Below are 21,707 nucleotides of genomic sequence, written 5' to 3'. Positions count from 1 at the left end.
GAGACTCAAACACTTACAATGGGTGGCAGGGACAAAGAACCCACTGAAATTTTTTTAAGTGCATTATCTGGAAACTACCTTGAGCAGTTAAACAGTTAACTGACTTGTGGCGATAACATATTAGACCTTCTATTTGAAACAGTTAATGCAGAACGGGGGATCAGCGATCATAAATATGTTACCGCATCGATGATTTCAGCCATAAATATAAATATTAAAAAAGGTAGGAAGATTTTTCTGTTTAGCAAAAGTGGCAAAAAGCAGATTCCAGAGTACTTAACGGCTCAAAACAAAAGTTTCATCTCAAGTACAGATAGTGTCGAGGATCAGTGGACAAAATTCAATACCATCGTATAATATGAGTTAGACGAGTATGTGCCACGCAAGATCGTAAGACATGGAAAAGATGCACCGTGGTACAACAGAGTTAGAAAACTGCTACGGAAGCAAAGGGAACTTCACAGCAAACATAAACATAGCCAAAGCCTTGCACACAAACAAAAATGTACTGACTTGACAGAAAACGCTAAGAAGTTTTGGTCTTTGAAAAAAGAGGTAGGTGGATCAAACCAAAATGTCCAGACCCTCTGTGACCAAAATGGTACTGAAACAGAGGATGACAGACTAAAGGCCGAAATACTAAATGTCTTTTTCCAAAGTTGTTTCACAGCTTTTCTGGATTGTCGCACAGATGACAAAATGGTAGATATCAAAATAGATGACAGGGGGATAGAAAACAATTAACATTGCTCAAAAGAGGAAAGGCCGCTGGATATGGTGGGATACCAGATCGATTTTACACAGAGTACATGAAGGAACTCGGGCCCCTTCTTGCAGCGGTGTACCGTAGGTCTCTGGAAGAGCGTAGCATTCCAAAGGATTGGAAAAGGGCACAGGTCATCCTTGTTTTCAAGAAGGGACGTCGAACAGATGTGCAGAACTATAGACCTGTATCTCTAACGTCGATCAGTTTTAGAATTTTGGAACACGTATTATGTTCCAGTGCAATGACTTTTCTGGAGACTAGAAATGTACTCTGTAGGAATCAGCATGGGTTTCAAAAAACACAATTGTGTGAAACCCAGCTCGGGCTATTAGTCCACGAGACTAAGAGGGCCATAGACACGGGTTCCCAGGTAGATGCCGTATTTCTTGACTTCCGCAAGGCATTCGATACAATTCCCCACAGTCGTTTAATGAACAAAGTAAGAGCATATGGACTATCAGACAAATTGTGTGATTGAATCGAAGAGTTCCTAGATAACAAAATGCAGCATGTCATTCTCAGGGGAGAAAAGTCTTCCGAAGAAAGAGTGATTTCAGGTGTGCCGCAAGAGAGTGTCGTAGGACCGTTGCTATTCACAATATACATAAATGACCTTGTGGATAACATCAGAAGTTCACTGAGGCTTTTTGTGGATGATGCTGTGGTATATCGAGAGGTTGTAACAATGGAAAATTGTACTGAAATGCAGGAGGATCTGCAACGAATTGACACATGGCGCAGGGAATGGCAATTGAGTCTCAATGTAGACAAGTGTAGTGTGCTGCGAATACATAACAAAGAAAGATCCTTTATCAGTTAGCTACAATATAGCAGGTCAGCAACTGGAAGCAGTTAATTCCATAAATTATCTGGGAGCAGGCATTGGGAGTGATTTAAAATGTAATGACCACATAACATTGATCGTTGGTAAAGCAGATGCCAGACTGAGATTCATTGGAAGAATCCTAAGGAAATGCAGTCTGAAAACAAGGGAAGTAGGTTACAATACACTTGTTCGCCCACTGTTCGAATGCTGCTCACTGGTGTGGGATCCATACCGGATAGGGATGATAGAAGAGAGAGAGAAGATCCTACGGAGAGCAGCGCGCTTCGTTACAGGATCATTTAGTAATCGCAAAAGCGTTACGAAGATGATAGATAAACTCCAGTGGAAGACTCTGCAGGAGAGACGCTCAGTAATTCGGTACGGGCTTTTGTTTCAGTTTCGAGAACATACCTTCAATGAGGAGTCGAGCAGTATATTGCTCCCTCCTTCGTATATCTCACGAAGAGACCGTGAGGATAAAATGAGAGAGATTAGAGCCCACACAGAGGCATACCGACGATCTTTCTTTCCACAAACAATAAGAGACTGGAATAGAAGGGAGAACCGATAGAGGAACTCGAGGTACCTTCCGCCACACACCATCAGGTGCCTTGCAGAGTACAGATGCAGATGTAGATTTAGAACAATAATACATGTTGTATTTAAACCTATACCACCACCAAGGCAGCTGTAAACCTTAGCCACTACACTACACTCATTTGGTCAAAACGAGAGTAACGTTACAGGTATACAAAAAATGCTTAAAACTTCAACATCGATTTTCTCGGAAACATGGAGCCACTGCACGGAAAGGTACCTCCTGTGTACTCGCGACATGTCCCTCTACAATATAACTAACTGTCATCAAAACCTATGATTGATAGGTGTGATGGTCCCCTCATCAGGTGTCAACTCCATCCCAGAGCCAGTACCGTGGATTTCGAGGACCAGTCAACAGTTGTGGGCCAGCTAAACTAAGGAGAGAATACAATGACTTTATCGCACTTTCCCCGATGAAGATAGTAAATGTGTTCAGGCCAGAGTGTGTGCAAGGTCATACTGCTAAGTGGACTCATGCTCCAAGTTCTTTGTGAATTTTACTCAATTTTGCAATCACTGAAATAACATCACATATCAACTGAACACATGAAATTTCTTTTCATTTCCTCCTTCCATTCTTGGTGCCTCATTTTTTTTGTCCAACAGTGTATTTCTAATCTAACGTCCAGGAACAGTTACATCCACAGACAGTTAGTATCCAAAAATGAGCAAAAAATTAGGCAACGGAAATACCTGTTGGTCAGAGATCATGTCAGAACCCTTGTCATCTTCAGGAGACTGCAAGTTAAGTTTGACCTTCTCCAACATCTAGAACACAAAAATGTTCCACTTTAATCTTCGTCCTCCAACAATACTATATGCACTGCTTACATTTGGGGAATTACATTAACAACCACACGAGAATCTGAAATCCACTAATTAAAAACAATCTGAGACAGTCACATACAATAAATTTCTGGGAGTAATGTATACAGAGCAACTTACAAAGTGGAATGATCACTCAAAACCAGTCGTAAAAGAGTACATGACAGACTGAAATTCATCAGAAGAATCTTACGAGATCTGTCGAATGATTCTCGAGTATTGCTTTTCAGTCTGAGACCCTTGCCAGTTACATACAATAGGGGATATAGATAAAAAGCAAAGAAAAGCAGTGCATTTTGCCATAGTTTAATTCGGTAAGTGTTACCGAGATGTTCACCCACGTAAACAAGCAGGTGCTAAAATCAAGGCAACATAAGTGACTCAGATTTACTACCAAAATTCTGAAGGGCACATTCCCAGGACTGTCACTCAATATATCCGTCGTCCTAAATACATCTCACGAGAAAACAGAGAAGGTAAAATTAGATATTAAGCAGTGGCAAGTCCACGATGGAATAACAATGATACGGAAAAGAATCAATAGCTACTCCTCACATAGAGGAGGTGCTAGTTGCAGACAGGGGCAATGAAAAGACTGCTAAACATTAAAGTTATGTGGTGACTTCAGTATTAATTGTATAAGTTATTGTGCAAGGAAAAGGATGCTGGTAGATCTCCTTAATTCATATCATCTTATGCAAACCGTATTCTTTCCAACGAGAGTGCAAGGGAACAGTAGAACAACCATAGACAATATTTTTGTTCATTCCTCATTACTAGAAGGGCATTCTGTTAGCAAAAAGGTGAATGGCCTTTCAGATCATGATGCACAAATTTTAACTCTAAAAGATTTTTGTGCTGCATCACGTGTTAAATATAGTCATCAGCTGTTTAGGAAAGCAGATTCAGTTGCTGTAGAGACATTTGTAAACCTCATCAAGGAACAAGAGTGGCAAGATGTTTATAGCCCTGATACAGTAGACGATAAATATAAAGCTTTTCTCAAGACTTTTCTAATGCTCTTTGAAAGTTGCTTTCCATTGGAATGTTCAAAACAGGGTACTAGCACAAACAGGCAGCCTGAGTGACTGACTAGAGGGATAAGAATATCTTTTAGAACAAAGTGGCAGTTATATCAAAACGTTAGAAACAGTCACATCCTAAATGCAGCAGCCCATTACAAACAGTATTGTAAGGTACTTAAAGAAGGTATTAGGAAGGCAAAAAGTATGTGGTATGCAGATAGAATAGCTAAGTCTCAGGATAAAATTAAAACCATATGATCAGTCGTAAAGGAAGTGGCTGGTCTGCAGAGACAGGTAGAGGATATAGAACCAGTGCGTAGTGGGAATGTCCGTGTTACTGATAAGTCGCATATACGTACAGTATTTAATAATCACTTTCTGAATATAGCAGGTGAACTAAATAGAAACCTAGTCCCAACAGGGAATCATATAGCGCTCTTAGAGAAAAGTGTTCCGAGACTGTTACCTGAAATGCTCCTCCACGATACTGATAAGAGAGAGATTAAGTTAATAATTAAATCACTAAAGACCAAGAACTCTCATGGATATGACGGGGTATCTACCAGAATACTGAAGTATTGTTCCATGTATGTTAGCCCAGTACTTAGGCATATCTGTAACTTTTCTGTTAGGAGTGGCCGGTTTCCTGAACGATTAAAGTACTCGGTAGTGAAGCCACTTTATAAAAAGGGAGACAGGGATAACGTTGACAATTATAGACCTATTTCTATGTCATCGGTGTTTGCTAAAGTTATCGAGAAGGTTGTATATACAAGGTTACTGGAGCATTTAAATTCACATAATTTGCTGTCAAATGTACAGTTTGGTTTTAGAAATGGCTTAACAACTGAAAATGCTACATTCTCTTTTCTCTGTGAGGTTTTGGACGGATTAAATAAAAGGTTGCAAATGTTAGGTGTTTTCTTTGATTTAACACCGTGGTCAGCTTGAGCAGCTGCGGAACGATAGGTCCTTGGTTCCAGTCTTCCCTCGAGTGAAAAGTTTACTTTCTTTATTTTCGCAAAGTTATGATCTGTCCGTTCGTATATTGACGTCTCTCTTCACTGTAATAAGTTTACTGTCTGTGTTTTGCGACCGCACCATAAAACCGAGCGATTAGTAGACGAAAGGACGTGCCTCTCCAATGGGAACCGAAAACATTTGCTCGCAAGGTAATAGGTCAACTGATTCCTCCACAGGAAAACACGTCTGATATATTCTATACGACACTGGTGACGGCATGTGCGTCACATGACAGGAATATTTTGTCGACCCACCTAACTTGTACACTTGGCGAATGGGTAAAAAGATTCTTCTACCTTGCCCGATTTAGGTTTTCTTATGGATGTGATAATCACTCCCAAAAAAGTAATGAAAACATAAGAGTTTGTCACATAAACTGCAACAAATGAATGCAACAGTTTCACAGTTGCACAGTTTTCCCTGTGTTGCATCAAAACATATGTTTTAACGTTTTCAAATTTTTCCGTGTGTAGACCGTCAAATCCTGCATATGTCCAAGCAAATCTGAACATGTCCTGGAATTTTGGAGAGCAAAGTTGATTATATGGGAGTGCCTGAATTTTGATAATTGACACACAATCACGTAAACAATGCTGCTCTGTGTACCTGTGCAGCTTCACAAAATCATAGTCTTTTCACAATGTATTTCACTTGCCGAAAACCAAACACATCTAGCGGTTACACAAGAGGTGTACAACCTGGAGGAATGGTAATCACGTCTACTCCCATACTAAAATTGTCTGAAAATAAAAAATTAAACTTTTCACTTGAGGTAAGACTTGAACCGAGGCTCTCTCGTTCCGCAGCTGCCCGCACTAACCACGGTACCACAGCGCTCCTTAGCTGACTGCCTCCAAGATGTTGCCTATCTTGCATGTGGACACCTCAGTTTGTATATTTTGCTTATTTTTTTTTTTTCATAGTTCCACACAACTTCCTGTTTTCTCGGTAGATCTGTGTTCAGTTTTTTCAAGGCCTATCCTCTGTGCCAACTTATAACTAAATGTGAGGGGGGTGTGATGGGGAGATTCCCCTGTAAGTGCGAGGGCGCACACTTAACAACCGTGACCTGCTCTGGTGGAGACTTCTGCCCACACTAGCGTAGGCTGCTAGCTGACCTGTAACGTGGTGGAGACTTTAAGGATCTGATATCGTGGAGGTTGCTGCCATAATACACACCACAGGTTTTCTAGTCAACCCTAGTCACCTATAACCTGCACAACCACCACTCCACACGCTCTGTGCCACAGTGTCCCTGCTCACATCAGGTCACTATCTATCAGTATCGCTCCTGGAACCTCCAGCGAGCTACTCTCCGACACTGGCCCACCTGTCGTGCTACTCAGACGTGACATCTGTCACAGTGGACCTCCAGAACACTGCTGTTGTGGCTTGTCATTATGTTTGCCCAAACATACATTCCTTCAATTAAAGCCCCTACACGAAGAAGCATAACGTGTAACACGAAGGATTGGCTAGAGAAGAACGATGCAGATTTTTCTGTCAGGGAAATGAAAATGACAGAACTGCTGCAAATCACAAAAGAGCCCCGGCTGATCCCTCCAAAAAACTACTTTGGAGTACACCACTCGTGACTCAGTATCATCCTGGTCCTGAATGTATTAACACTATGCCATCCAGCGACACCACAGTGGTGTCGTGAGCGTAGTATCACGAAGTGGCCGATGGCAGCACTTAAGTATCTTTTGCATTATGTTGGAGTTTTGTTTAGTAACAATAAGCTACACATGCCAACAAGTTTTTTTGTTTTTATTTTTATATCATACTTGTGCCCTTTCATCATGGCAGATGGAAGAGACAATAAGATTATTTACAATGAATGCACAGACATCTTGTGTGATGTTCTGGACGACTTGGCGGACTGGGAATAAGACACTGGATATCTAAAAAATGAAAGTGAAGCAGAATCGTAGGAAGATATTGAAATACGTCTGAGAAGAATTCGGCAAACGCTACAATTTCCAACTCATTCGGTTGAATCAGACGAAGAAGACAGTGCACAGTGGTCAGGCTTTGATTTACCAAGGACCAATAATAAATTTCCAGGATCCCCGGGTCCAAACATATTTCCCGAAGATACACAGAGCATCGAGGATATTGCACAATTATATATTGAGAACGATCTATTCAAATATATTAGCAACGAAACCAAAAAGTACTATAGTCAAAATTGCAATAGAAGGAAACTGGATTTTAAAAAAACGTCAAATTTGCCGACATTAAGGGGCCCTAACTTAGAAAATGGTTTCGGCTTGATATCCTTATGGGAACTGTAAAAAAAGCAAGGATCGGTGATTATTAGTCAACAAATCTGTTGATAGACAAATCGATATTTCACAAAACAATGTCCCGCAACCGATTCAGACAAATATTATCATTTTTACATTTTTCCGACAGCAACAATAAACTGGATACTGCTGACCGGCTTGTCAAAGTGCAATTCGTAATTCATTATTTTTCCAAAAGTTTAAAGAAACATTTAATCCAAGTTAAAACATCTCAATTGATGAAGGAATGATACCGTGGCGTGGACGGTTAAATTTTAAAGTTTACAGTCCGTCAAAAATTACGAAATATGGCATACTCATTTGGATGCTGTCCGATTCGAGTACGGGATACTTTTCCTCATTCAAGATATATTCTGCCGCTGGACAGCCTTTGGCAAAAACAGTGATGGAACTATTGACACCTTCTAATAGAAAGTGGCATCACCTCTGCATGGATAATTATTGTAACAGTGTAGAACTTGCAGAGAAGTTACTTGAAAAGAAAATTCAAGTTTGCAGAACAACACGGCAAAATAGAGCATTTCCGGAAAATTAAAGTGCACACAAGTCAATGTGTTTGAAGCTTGTCATCAATGAAAAGGTGACAAGCTAAGTAATCCGAATAAGCGCTCCGGTGCCAAGTGAATAAATTTGTACGAGACGTGCGAACGGCAAAGTGTTAATCAGCTATTTCAACATGGCCACGACTTCCTAAAATCATGCCCTACAATCAGGTATATTGTCTCAGATTTTGCCCACCACACCTAGAATAGCATTTTGTGACACTCCCAATCTCTGCAGTACCCTTGTCAGACCCTATGCTGTTCGTACACCAATCTCCCTGTCCTACTCTACCCTTAAGCTCCTACCCCGCGGCAACCCCTGCTGCAAAACTTGCCCTATGCACCTTCCTACGACCACCTACACCGGCCCTATAACTGGCAAAAATTTTCTATCAAAGGGAGAGCCATCTGTGAAACAATACATCATATACCAGACATTATGTAAATACGATTCAGATTTTTACATTGGCACGACTGACTACCACCAAGTATCAGTTAGAATGAATCTGCATAGGCAGAGGGCACATACTGGCATGCTCTGCAACACGATAGGCTTGATCTCGGTGCCTGTTTCACCACATGTGTCATCTGGATTCTTCCCCCAGACACCCCAGTTTCTCACAACTTTACAGGTGGGAACTAGCGCTACAACATGTCCTCGGTTCTCACCAATTACCTGGCCTTAATTCGCGTCAATTTCTTCAGTCTCAGCATCTCTTCTCAGAAATTATTCCCTTCGTCACTTATTTTTAGTTTTTTGTACCTAATTTTCTGACTTTTATTTTTCCTCACCCTCCACCTCCACCACATAAAATGCACTTAGCTTTCTGATCTTGTTAACTAGTGCATGATGTTCTGGCAGTAATCTCTGTCTTGCATATTACCCTCTCTTCCATCTGTAATTTCTCAGGTTTCCAAATCTCGTCCAGTGCAGTCCCCTACAATCAGTTTCCTTCTCATCCAATCCATTCTGGGTGGCTTATCTGAACTCTCCACTTTCCCTAAACTTCACCAGTGCTTTTCCTTCGCCCCCTCCTCCCCCCCTTCAAACCCTTTTCCCAGGAGGAGCCACTGGCTCCAAAAGCTTGCAAACTTTAACGCTATTAAATGTGTGTTCTCCTGCTGCCGCTTGGTGAGTAGATTTTCTATCAATATGATTACATTATATTTTCAAAAACTGAATCTTTTGCAGTAAATAGGGAGGAGATCACACATTTCAATAATGCAACTTCACTGGTAAGACCCTGGAAAAGAGAGCTAGTTAGGACATTCAAATGGTAGAAAGATATTTCTGAGAAAATAATAATTAACAGGAATAAAACAACATGTACAAAAGTTGAAAGAAACATAAGTGCCAGGACAGAAGATTTTATTCTGTTCACCAAATATGCAGAGCTAGAAAAAATTGACTGTAATGGACTTGCGGGAATAACTGGTAGAGAAATTGCTGACATAGGGAAAACCACACTAACAAGATGATCTCAAAAATACGTACACATTTATTCTTCATAAAGAAAAGTCCTGTATAGATGATACAGAAACCTTACTAACTTTACTAAAAATGTACTACAAATTTACACATATTGCACATTATACCAATACGATGAGGAGCAGCATATGTACATAATCAAAGACATTTAAAGCTTCAAAAGAAAAAGAACGCCATCAAATGCACACCAGAACTATCACTGCGGGAATCCTACAAAACCAAATTTAAATAATTGTACAAATGTGAGAGAATTTTCCTAATTATGATAAAGTGTTCAGCACCACTAAACAGAGACATGCAATTTTGCACAACACAAGAACTATAGACAATTACCGTGCCTGTAGCAAATGCTTAGATGGACATATGGGAACGAATCTTAGTCAATTTCACATTCTATGGATCATTCACATGATAATTCATTATAATTTGGAACAAGTTATTTTACATTCATATCACATATTAACTTGTAAATAATCTCTACATGCTAAACATTTATGACTAGGCAAAGATAAAAATCTCAACTTCTTAATGTATAGAACCTTGGCGTTTTGTAAAATTACAATGACCATTTTTTCGACAAATTACATATGAATTACACAATTCAGCAATTACACTAACATCTAAAGATCAAATAAGGCAGAAGGGATAGATAACATACCATCCACATTTCTAAAAACACTGGGGGAAGTGGCAACAAAATGACTCTTCACAGTGTAGAGTGTACGAGATTGACGATATACCGTCAGACTTTTGTAAAAACATCTTCCAGACAATTCCAAATACTGCAAGAATTAACACACAATCGGCTTTACAGTTCATGCATCCAGATTGGTGACAAGAATAATATACAGAAGAATGGAAAAGAAAATTGAGGATGTGTTAGATGACATTCAGTTTGGCTTTAGAAAGGTAAAGGCACTAGAGAGGCAATTCTGAAGTTGTAGTTGATAACGGAAGCAAGACTAAAGAAAAACCGAGACACGTTCATAGAATTTGTCGACCTGGAAAAAGTGTTAGACAATGTAAAATGGTTTAAGATATTTGAAATTCTGAGAAAAATAGGAGTAAGCTACAGGGAGAGACGTGCAATATACAGTCTGTACAAGAGCCAAGAGGGAATAATAAGATGGACAACCAAGAAGCAAGTGCTCCAATGAAGAAGGGTGTAAGACAGGGCTGTAGCCATTACAGTTCAATCTGTACATCGAAGAAGCAATGACAGATAGGAAAGAAAGGTTCGGGAGTGGGATTAAAATTGATGGTGAAACATTATAATTGATACCATTTGCTGCTGACATTGCTATTCTGAGTGAAAGTTGAGAAGAATTACCTGATCTGCTGAACAGAGTGAACAGTCTAATTGGAACAGAATACAGATTGAGAGTTCTAAGCAAAGAGGGGAAACATCCTCAGACTTCAAGAAGAATATAATAATTCCAAACCCAAAGAAAGCAGGTGTTGACAGATGTGAAAAATACCGAACTATCAGTTTAATAAGTCACAGCTACAAAAAACTAACACGAATTATTTACAGACGAATGGAAAAACTAGTCGAAGCCGACCTCCGGGAAGATCAGTTTGGATTCCGTAGAAATATTGTAACACGTGAGGAAATACTGACGTTACGACTTATCTTAGAAGGAAGATTAAGGAAAGGCAAACCTACGTTTCTAGCATTTGTAGACTTAGAAAAAGCATTTGACAATGTTGAATGGAATACTCTCTTTCAAATTCTGAAGGTGGCAGGGGTAAAATACAGGGAGCGAAAGGCTATTTACAATTTGTACAGAAATGAAATGGCAGTTATAAGAATCGAGGGGCATGAAAGGGAAGCAGTGGTTGGGAAGGGAGTGAGATAGGGTTGTAGTCTCTCCCCGATATTCAATCCGTATATTGAGCAAGCAGTGAAGGAAAAAAAAGAAAAGTTCGGAGTAGGTATTAAAATCCATGGAGATGAAATAAAAACTTTGAGGTTCGCCGATGACATTGTAATTCTGTCAGGGACAGCAAAGGACTTGGAAGACCAGTTGAATGGAATGGACAGTGTCTTGAAAGGAGGATATAAGAGGAACATCAACAAAAGCAAAACGAGGATAATAGAATGTAGTTTGAATTAAGTTGAGTGATGCTGAGGGAATTAGATTAGGAAATGAGGCTCTTAAAGTAGTAAAGGAGTTTTGCTATTTGGGGAGCAAAATAACTGACAATGGTCAAAGTAGAGAAGATATAAAATGTAGACTGGCAATGGCAAGGAAAGTGTTTCTGAAGAAGAGAAATTTGTTAACATCGAGTATAAATTTAAGTGTCGGGAAGTCGTTTCTGAAAGTATTTATATTCAGAAGGATGTAGGCTGCAGTAGGTACTGGGAGATGAAGGAGCTTGCACAGGATACAGTAGCATGGAGAGCTGCATCAAACCAGTCTCAGGACTGAAAACCCCAACAACAACATATATTGTCATGGATACCACATTCTTTGAACACATGTCTAATGTAACTACTGATGGGAGGCAAAAACATTTTGGCAAAAAATTGTATGCCTGAATACTGAACATGATTCGTTTGGAGGAAAGAGCTCATATCCATCTCAACATTTTATCTTCTTGGCTAGAAGCAAAGAGCATCATCAATTACTATAGACTTGTGTTACTTTTGACGTAGTCTACATTGAACCAAAATCAAACTGATTTTTAAAAACACAAATGTTCTACTCGAATTTAATTTTCTACTCTCCTGAAGATTTTCAGCTGTTGTTACTAGCTTTGAATGCATTACAAATATTATAAAATAATTATCTTGCTGTAATTTTGTCCATTAACTACCGTCAATTTATTAATTTGTCCATCAACACAAGAAAAACACAGCCAAAAAGCAGCGTCAATACAAGCTGAACACTCATATCCAAATTAAAAGGAAAAAATTATTTCCACATTTATTTTCGGCCTTTTACTGCAACGATAGACATACAAGGTCTGCGAGTGGTGTTTTACTAAGTCTGGAAATAAAATTTTAGAAAGTCAGGCTCAAGAGGATATTTTCAGTTTCCATATCGACAAGAAATCTTTCCCTTCGTATATGTCTGGAATATGGAAGTTTGCGAACTATTTGCTGACAAACAATCAACTGGATTTGGTCATTTCGAGTATATGCTTAATTTTTCCACATGCGAAATCTCAAAGTCCTCTCCGTGGTCTGGGTAGTGATATCCTGCATTTAGCCAGTTAACTTGGGGAAGGCTCTAACTAACTTTCCGATTCAACTGGCGTGCTAATTTACAAATTTAAAGTACTTGTGAAACAAACTACTATAATGTATACGTAAAAAAGGAAACGACGTGAAAAATTGAAAGTGCAAAGTTGCACTTACTTTTCTCATGAGTGGATTCGCAGTCTTCTTTGCAATAACGAATACTTAGAACTGACACTCGGCCTTACTGTTTGTAAACAAAACAAACCACTCTGAACAACTCACAATGATTGGAACACTATCTCGGACAGAGTAGCCAACTCTTTCCAACCAAACCGCCGAAGTAACGCTGCACATTTGTCAGGTTATTGAACAAGTACGGATTAACAAATATCCAGCGTCTGATGGCGTGGTCATACTTATCTGACAACTACGTACTAAACAAACTACACGCTGCGGCGTGATACCGCGATCCAAAAAATATGCCTGCCTTTCTGGACCCAGTCGTCCTGGCATTCCATTTGTTGCTTTATACTTTCCTTGCTCCGTAATAATTTTACTGAGAATCTAACGTTTTTCACAATCTAACACTTCACTCAGTTTTTCAAGACACAAATACTTACCTCATATTCAAAACGAGACTGTGTTGAGGATTTTGATGTTTTGGAGGGACTGGTTACTTTTGTGGCAAAAAACAGTTTTTTTGCTCTCGGCGTTGTTTTACGGTGTGTTTGTGGCAGCTTCCTCTCCAGCGGCACTTGCTGCGGCTTATTTGGAACGTCAAATAATGTAGGTACTGCATTCCACACCAGCTGCTTTTTTAATTCATTCATAAACTGGTTTGGCTCGAAGTGCTGCGAACAGAACTTCACGTTATGGTACAGGTAGAGGACATCTTTCTGCAAAAGGTCGACCCTTCCGCAATTCACTGCCCATTTCCTGCTCCTAAAACGTGACGTTAAGCATAACATAAATAATGAACTTATAACCATAACGCAATAGTAAATAAATAATCCATAGATGCAAGATTGCATGTACCTCTCTGGGTCTTTAGGAAACCTAAAGAACGACAAATGTGGTGTCTTTTTCCTATTGTTGGTGCAATTTATTGCACTACATACGCTCCCATTTGTAAAAACCATTTTCCGAATTAATCTAGTTTTCTTCGTACAGTATTTATGCGAATACGAAATCTATCTCTACAGTGCAGCTTCCTGACCGCTTGGCGCGCTGTTGTCGTAGTGCTGCTCCACGCCGTGGGAGTGGAACTTCTGCCATCCCAATTGAAACGCTGCAAGTTATCAGCCCATCATCTCGCTTTCTTATTGGCTGATTTTTAGTCTTCCGAGTTTGTTTGTTTCATAAATTCATACTTAATAGCGAAAAAGTTTGGTTTACCCCAGTGTGTTTCTAATTACGGCTGCTCGTGTCGATTGTACTCTTCGTATTCCGTTGCATATATGTTACTCATACACCTTTCGAGTTCTGCTCGCATCCGTAATATTTTGAGGGGCAAATGACTTCAAGTTTATTTTGTTTCCTATCAAGCGTAACTGCTTCCGTTGCGAGGTGTTCAGCGGACTTATGTGTATAATATTTATTATTGTTTGCGAATCAGTGTGAATTTCTCGATTTAAATCCATTGTAAGTAAACGGTACATATTCTATATTATGTTTGTTTCCCGTACTTCCTCACATGGAGAACGCCATGTTAGCAGGTTTTGACAGTATTGGTATTCAGCTTTTATTATGTATTGTCAGGGAATGATACGTAATGCTTCGAATGGTGCTGCTTCTCGCCTCCTAGTGCCATGCAGTTAACAATGTCTTGCAGATTATGGATGTAGATGAGTAGGCCCTGTGTTTTGTAGTTTGTAACCTGCTTTGTAGTCTGTAGCCTTGGTGACTAGATGATTATTCATTGCAAGTGCAAAAAAAAAAAAAATGCGACCTAAATTATGTATATGTTATCGCACCTTATTAACAGGTAAGCAGTACATTTTAGCAGATGACAATGTAAATTTCTGCGGCCTTCATTAAAAGAGACTATAAAAATCGGATGGTAACAAAAATTTCGTAGGATACGAGCGCATTTAAATCGAGCAGTTCACACACGGATTCGTAAGCGGTAACAGTCTGCAAAATAACATGTGACCAAACCAGTTTCTATTACATATGAAACAAACAAATGCGGAATCATTTACCCCGCCCACTATTACGGATGAGAGCACAATATTAGTAACATATTTACGTTGCAATCCAAAGAGTGTCGTACGCACAAGAAGGTCGTATCAGGAACATAATTACCAGCCACACAGTCGAAACTGCAATATTGAGTTTTACAAATGAATACTCTTTACACTGGACTCGCATTCTCGGGAGGACGACGGTTCAATCCCGCGTCCGGCGTCCTGATTTAGGTTTTCCGTGATTTCCCTAAATCGCTCCAGGCAAATGTCGGGATTGTTCCTTCGAAAGGGCACGGCCGACTTCCTTCCCCGACCTTCCCTAATCCGATGAGACCGATGACCACGCTGTTTGGTCTCTTCCCCCAAACAACCCAACCCAATACCCTTTACGACCAAACTACCAACACCACACACAAAGTATAAATGGAAAAATATCATCTAGTAGCTAGATTTCGAAAGGCAGTTATACGAATTTTCAGGCCATATTGGCCACTTTCCGAGTTCATTGCCACGCTCTTCCAGCGCTTTCATTTATCATCATCCTTTGAATCATTTACATGATATAGGAATTGGCAAAATACTGTCCAGAATATGCACAGCAGAATATTACAAATTTCTATCAAACACACACAATTAACATTATGTTGAAAATTAAAACACTGAATTAATGGGTTGTTCTTTTACATGCTCTTATAAAATGTACCGTATGTGATGGATTTATATATATTTAGTACATTTTGGAAAACGCATATTACACATAATTTAGAGTTAGAAGTGTGTGGTTGTTCTGTTTCAATTTCGTACGACACGTATTCCATTCGTGAAGTTTTTGTATTCTGTGTTCCACGGTGGGTAACAGAAACGAATAAAATTGTCGTGCATGTTTATAGCAAAATAGTAATAACTTGCTGATGTCAAAATGTCATTTTACGAGTACCAGTCAGATGACGCCACTAAAATTTAAATGTCAATATACTTTGACTTGCAATGCAGTTTATCGTAAGTTTTTAATGCTTCACTATATTCCACTTACTCTACATCTGTACTGTCAAATTGGGTCGACCGAAGCGTTGGATCCCACCCGTCGGCTTTGACCCGTGACGTAAGGCTGTTGTGTGTGATATCACGACGGAGCGGAATTTAGTTTGTGAGAGTGGCGTGTTTGTAGGTGTAGTTTTGGTGCGATCGGTGGTGCTCTCTGGTGGTGTGTTAGGTATGTTTTTGTTTAGTTTGCGAGTGTGGCGTCGTGTGTGAATTTTGGTAAATTGCTTTTCTTATGTTTTGGTAGGTATGGATATGACTGACAGGGTCAACAGTATTCGGTTGACGGCTATGATGGGGGACAGCGCGTTGTCTCTAATAAAATTTCTTCAACTATTCGGACTTTTGGGTGAAGTCGTGAAGTGTTCAGTATGTCGTGAAGAAATAAGGTTTACTTAAAGTTCCGGCGTCTCAGACCAGGGACGGTTGTATGTGGAGATGTCGTAAGGATAACAGGTCAAGGGAAGTGTTTGATCCCAGTGTGGGGCTGTGAATGTTGGTACTGGTATCGGGAGATGTTTTTGAGCTATATAGGTCAAGGGAAGTGTTAGGTCCTAATTCATGGGATCAGGCAAGGGCGTACCCAGGATCTGAACGGGGTGGGGGTGTGGTGTGGTGGGGGGGGGGGGGGGGGGGGGGGGGGGGGGGGCAGGTCATACTAGTCTCTGGAAACAAGGACCAAGGACTCGAGACAACATACAGCACTTCCTATTAAATAAAACAGTAAACCAGTGGAAAAACTGCTTTTAATAAACATTTTAAATACAAGAATGCACTTGTACAATCCGAGAAAACATGCACCATTTCTTACTAAATAAAACAGTAAACTAGTAAAAAACTGCGAATATCTTATGGGAGGGGGGAGAGAGTAGGGCAACTGCCCCCCCCCCCCCCCCCGGCTGGATACGCCCATGTATATGGGTCAAGGGAAGTGTTCGATTCCAGATGATATTGTGTTTAGTGGTATTTCGGGGGTTTTTTGATGTCGGTTTTTTTTCGTCGTTTTGCGTGGTTTTGTATGGGGGTGGGTGCCTAAATTTGTTTATATTTAGTAATCACAATATAGTAGTGGTGAAGAGTAGGCTGAAGTTCAAGACATTAGTCAGGAAGAATCAATACGCTAAGTGGGATACGGAAGTTCTAAGGAATGACGAGATACGTTTGAATTTCTCTAGCGCTATAGATACAGCAATAAGGAATAGCGCAGTAGGCAACACAGTTGAAGAGGAATGGACGTCTCTAAAAAGGGCCATCACAGAAGTTGGGAAGGAAAACATAGGTACAAAGAAGGTAGCTGCGAAGAAACCATGGGTAACAGAAGAAATACTTCAGTTGATTGATGAAAGGAGGAAGTACAAATCAGGAATACAGAAATACAAGTCGCTGAGGAATGAAATAAATAGGAAGTGCAGGGAAGCTAAGACGAAATGGCTGCAGGAAAAATGTGAAGACATCGAAAAAGATATGATTGTCGGAAGGACAGACTCAGCATAGAGGAAAGTCAAAAGAACCTTTGGTGACATTAAAAGCAACGGTGGTAACATTAAGAGTGCAGCGGGAACTCCACTGTTAAATGCAGCGGAGAGAGCAGATAGGTGGAAAGAATACACTGAAAGCCTCTATGAGGGTGAAGATTTGTCTGATGTGATAGAAGAAGAAGCAGGAGTCCATTTAGAAGAGATAGGGGATCCAGTATTAGAATCTGAAGTTAAAAGAGCTTTGGAGGACTTACGGTCAAATAAGGCAGAAGGGATAGATAACATTTCATCAGAATTTCTAAAATCATTAGGGGAAGTGGCAACAAAACGACTGTTCACGTTGGTGTGTAGAATATGAGTGTCTGGCGACATACCATCTGACTTTAGGAAAAGCATCATCCACACAATTCCAAAGATGGCAAGAGCTGACAGGTGCGAGCATTATTGCACAATCAGCTTGCCAGCTCATGCATCGAAGCTGCTTAGAAGAATAATATACAGAAGAATGGAAAAGAAAATTGAGAATGCGCTAGGTGACGACCAGTTTGGCTTTAGGAAAAGTAAAGGCACGAGAGAGGCAATTCTGACATTACGGCTAATAATAGAAGCAAGGCTAAAGAAAAATCAAGACACGTTCATAGGATTTGTCGTCCTGGAAAAAGCCTTCAACAATATAAAATGGTGCAAGCTGTTCAAGATTCTGAAAAAAGTTGGGGTAAGCTATAGGGAGAGACGGGTCATATACAATATGTACAACAACCAAGAGGGAATAATAAGAGTGGACGATCAAGAACGAAGTGCTTGTATTAAGAAGGTAGTAAGACAAGGCTGTAGCCTTTCGCCCCCTACTCTTCAATCTGTACATCGAGGAAGAAATGATGGAAATAAAAGAAAGGTTCAGGAGTGGAATTAAAATACAAGGTGAAAGGATATCAATGATAAGATTCGCTGATGACATTGCTATCCTGAGTGAAAGTGAAGAAGAATTAAATGATCTGCTGAATGGAATGAACAGTCTAATAAGTACACAGTATGGTTTGAGAGTAAATCGGAGAAAGGTGAAGGTAATGAGAAGTAGTAGAAATGAGAACAGCGAGAAACTTAACATCAGATGGTGGTCACGAAGTCAGTGAAGTTAAGGAATTCTGCAACCTAGGCAGTAAAATAACCAATGACGGACGGAGCAAGGAGGGCATCAAAAGCAGACTCGCTATGGCAAAAAAGGCATTTCTGGCCAAGAGAAGTCTACTAATATCAAATACCGGCCTTAATTTGAGGGAGAAATTTCTGAGGATGTACGTCTGGAGTACAGCATTGTATGGTAGTGAAACATGGACTGTGGGAAAACCAGAACAGAAGAGAATCGAAGCATTTGGGATGTGGTGCTATAGACGAATGTGGAAAATTAGGTGGACTGATAAGGTAAGGAATGAGGAGGTTCTACGCAGAATCGGAGAGGAAAGGAATATGTGGAAAACACTGATAAGGAGAAGGGACAGGATGATAGGACATCTGCTAAGACATGTGGGAATGACTTTCATGGTACTAGAGGGAGATGTAGAGGGCAAAAACTGTAGAGGAAGACAGAGATTGGAATACGTCAAGCAAATAATTGAGGACGTAGGTTGCAAGTGCTACTCTGAGATGAAGAGGTTAGCACAGGAAAGGAATTCGTGGCGGGCCGCATCAAACCAGTCAGTAGACTGATGACCAAAAAAAAATATGCGCCATATTGGAATCGTGGTTTATGGTCATTTCCGCTTTGTTTATGACGTCATGGGTTAAAGCAGATGGGCAGGATCGGACGCTTCCATATTTCCATCAAATGATAGGCAGGTGCTGCCAACGCTGTGTTGGAAGAACTTCTGACAGTCGCGTACCTGTGACACCAGTACCAAAGATGCCACAAGTTCTATCCTTCGCAGTGGATCTTGTCTCCTATGCAGCATGTGTCATTACTCACCCACTTCTCTGCAATGTGCATGTCGGTTGCAGATTCAGGGGTCCCGTACATGATGTTTGGGGAACAGGGAGATTTAGGGTAATATTGTTCACAGAAAATGAAACTGAGCTAGTGAGGATCATTTGACCTGTTTCGGGGAAATCTGTTTTGTCCAGTGTCGAGAGGTGGCAAACGCAAAATGATTGGCGACTATTAATCGTCAGCAGTTCAAACGTATGGCAAATGATGGTACCCCTGGGGGAATGGCAGCAAAGGACAGTAAAGGTCACCAGGTGCACTCAGTTTGTATGCCCGAGGACCTCATTCAAAATGCTGAAGATGCTATTCTAGCAGCCATTAAGGGAAGAGGGTGCAACCAACTCCAGATTGTGGTGCACGCTGGAACAGATAATGTCTATCATCTGGGCTCAGAGATCATTCTTGGTCCATTCCAGTGATTGGCGGAGAAGGTTGAGAAGACCAGCCTTACGCATGGCGTTTCAACAAAGCTCACAATTTGTGGGACTGACCCCAGAACTGATCGTGGCCTTGCTGTTAAATTTGGAAGGTAGAAGACTAGATACCGGCGGTATTGAAGCTGTGAGGATGCGTCGTGCGTCATGCTTCGGTAGCTCACACGGTAGAGCAGTTGCCTGCACAAAGCAAAGGCCCCGAATTCAAGTCTCAGCCCGGCACACAATTTTAATCAGGTAGGAAGTTTCATATCAGTACAAATTGTGCTGCAGAGTGAACATTTCATTCTGCATGTGTGATTGTTTGGACAAGACACAATATCAGGGATGGGCATAAAATGGTAGCTGGATCCTTCCATTGCCCACCAGACTCATTTCCTGATGTAACTGAAAACTTTAAAGGAAACCTCAGTTTACTCGTACAGAAGTTCCCCAATCGTAATGTAGTCGTCACTGAAGATTGTAATCATCCAACAATTAATTGCGAAAATTACAGTTTTGTTGGTAGTGGGTGTGATAAGACTTACTGTGAAACATTAATAAATGCCTTCTCTGAAAACTACCTAGAACAGGTAGATACGAACTCCACTCATAATGAAATATATTGGATTTAACGGCAACAAATAGACCTGACCTCTTTGAGGATCTCACAGCAAAAACTGGTATCAGTGATCATGCCGTGGTTGTGGCAATATATGTTCAGTGAAATATATATAAAAAAATCAGTAGTTCCACATCTCAGTGGGGAACTTGAAACTTTCAGCACAGGACAAGAGAATGTAGAGAAATTATCCCTCAAATTTAAAAGAACAGTCGACGATGAACTAAATAGATATGTGCCTTATAGAACAGTTCACCGTAAGAGGGAACCTCCACATTACACAGTCACTTTAAAGAAACTTCTAAAGAAATAGAGGTTACTGAAAGGCTGTTAGTGGCAGCAAAGTTAGTGTCCAGTTCCTAGCAAAGGGACAGGAAGTGAAATTGAGGGTATCAAAAGCTGAATGCTAAATTCCATTTCCAAATATTTCTTTGCAAAGGAAAATCCAGTTTAATCTTTGTTCCCCAGAAAATATGAATGAAATAAGTATTAGTGTCAGTGGTGTTGAGAAACAGTTGAAATCGTTAAAACTGAACAAAGCTCCTGGGCGTAATAGAATCCCTGTCAGATGCTATACCACATTTGCAGCTGAGTTAGCCTCTCTTTTAACTATGATCCATCATAGATCCCTGGAACAAAAAACTGTGGCCTACTCTTGGAAAAAAGTAGAGGTCACACCCGTCTACAAGAAAAGTAATAGAAGTGATCCACAAAACTGTCACCCAATATCCTTGAAGTCTGTCATTGAACATAATGAAGTATCTTGAACAGAATGATCTTCTCAATGCCAACCAGTATGGTACCAGATAAGTCAATTATGTGAAATCCAACTCGTACTTTTCTCGCATAATATACTTGAAAGTTTTGGATCAAGGCAAACATGTAGATTCAGTACTTCTTGATTTTCGAAAAGCATTTGACTCAGTACCACACCTATCCTTGTTGTCAATAGTACGATCGTATGTGGTAGCAAGTGAATTTTGTGACTGGATTGATGACTTTCTGCTAGGGAGGATGAAGCATGTTATCTTGGATGAGAGTTATTGTAAAATGTAGAAGTAGCTTTGGGTGTGCCCCAGGAAAGTATATTGGAACACTTACTGTTTATGTTGTATATTAATGACCTTTCAGATAGTATTACCAGTAACCTCATGCTTTTTGCAGATATCTGTAACAAAGTACTGTCTGAAAGAAACTTCATAAATATTCAGTCAGGTCTAAATAAGATTTATAAGATTTCAAAGTAGTGCAAAGATTGGCAAGTTCCTTTAAATGTTCAGAAATGTAAAATTGTGCACTACACAAAAGAAAAACATGTAGTATCCTGTGACTATAATATCTGTGACTCATTGCGGGATTCAGCCAACTTTCACAAATACCTGGATGTAACATTT

At 40.1% G+C, this 21,707-nt stretch overlaps 1 protein-coding gene across 3 annotated transcripts in view; it reads right to left on the bottom strand.

The window, feature by feature from the left end:
• Window positions 1-13,794, bottom strand: part of LOC126295356 (uncharacterized) — a 150,899-nt gene extending 137,105 nt beyond the window's left edge. For 2 of the 3 annotated variants that reach the window (XR_007552465.1, XM_049987828.1), the window contains exons 1-2: window positions 12,770-12,911; window positions 2,886-2,960 (exon numbers count right to left, since the gene is read on the bottom strand). Coding sequence is in view for 2 of the 3 variants with exons in the window: in XM_049987828.1 (XP_049843785.1) it covers window positions 2,886-2,960; window positions 12,770-12,778 (84 nt within the window). In the remaining variant the exon portion in view is untranslated. Of the gene's footprint in view, window positions 1-2,885; window positions 2,961-12,769; window positions 12,912-13,212; window positions 13,535-13,627 lie in introns of those variants that run through there. The other variant, XM_049987827.1, reaches the window with a different exon arrangement.
• Between the last annotated feature and the right edge of the window lie 7,913 nt (window positions 13,795-21,707).

Source organism: Schistocerca gregaria, chromosome 11 (genome assembly GCF_023897955.1).
Source record: "Schistocerca gregaria isolate iqSchGreg1 chromosome 11, iqSchGreg1.2, whole genome shotgun sequence".
NCBI lineage: Eukaryota > Metazoa > Arthropoda > Insecta > Orthoptera > Acrididae > Schistocerca > Schistocerca gregaria.
This window is presented reverse-complemented; position numbering and strand designations above follow the sequence as displayed.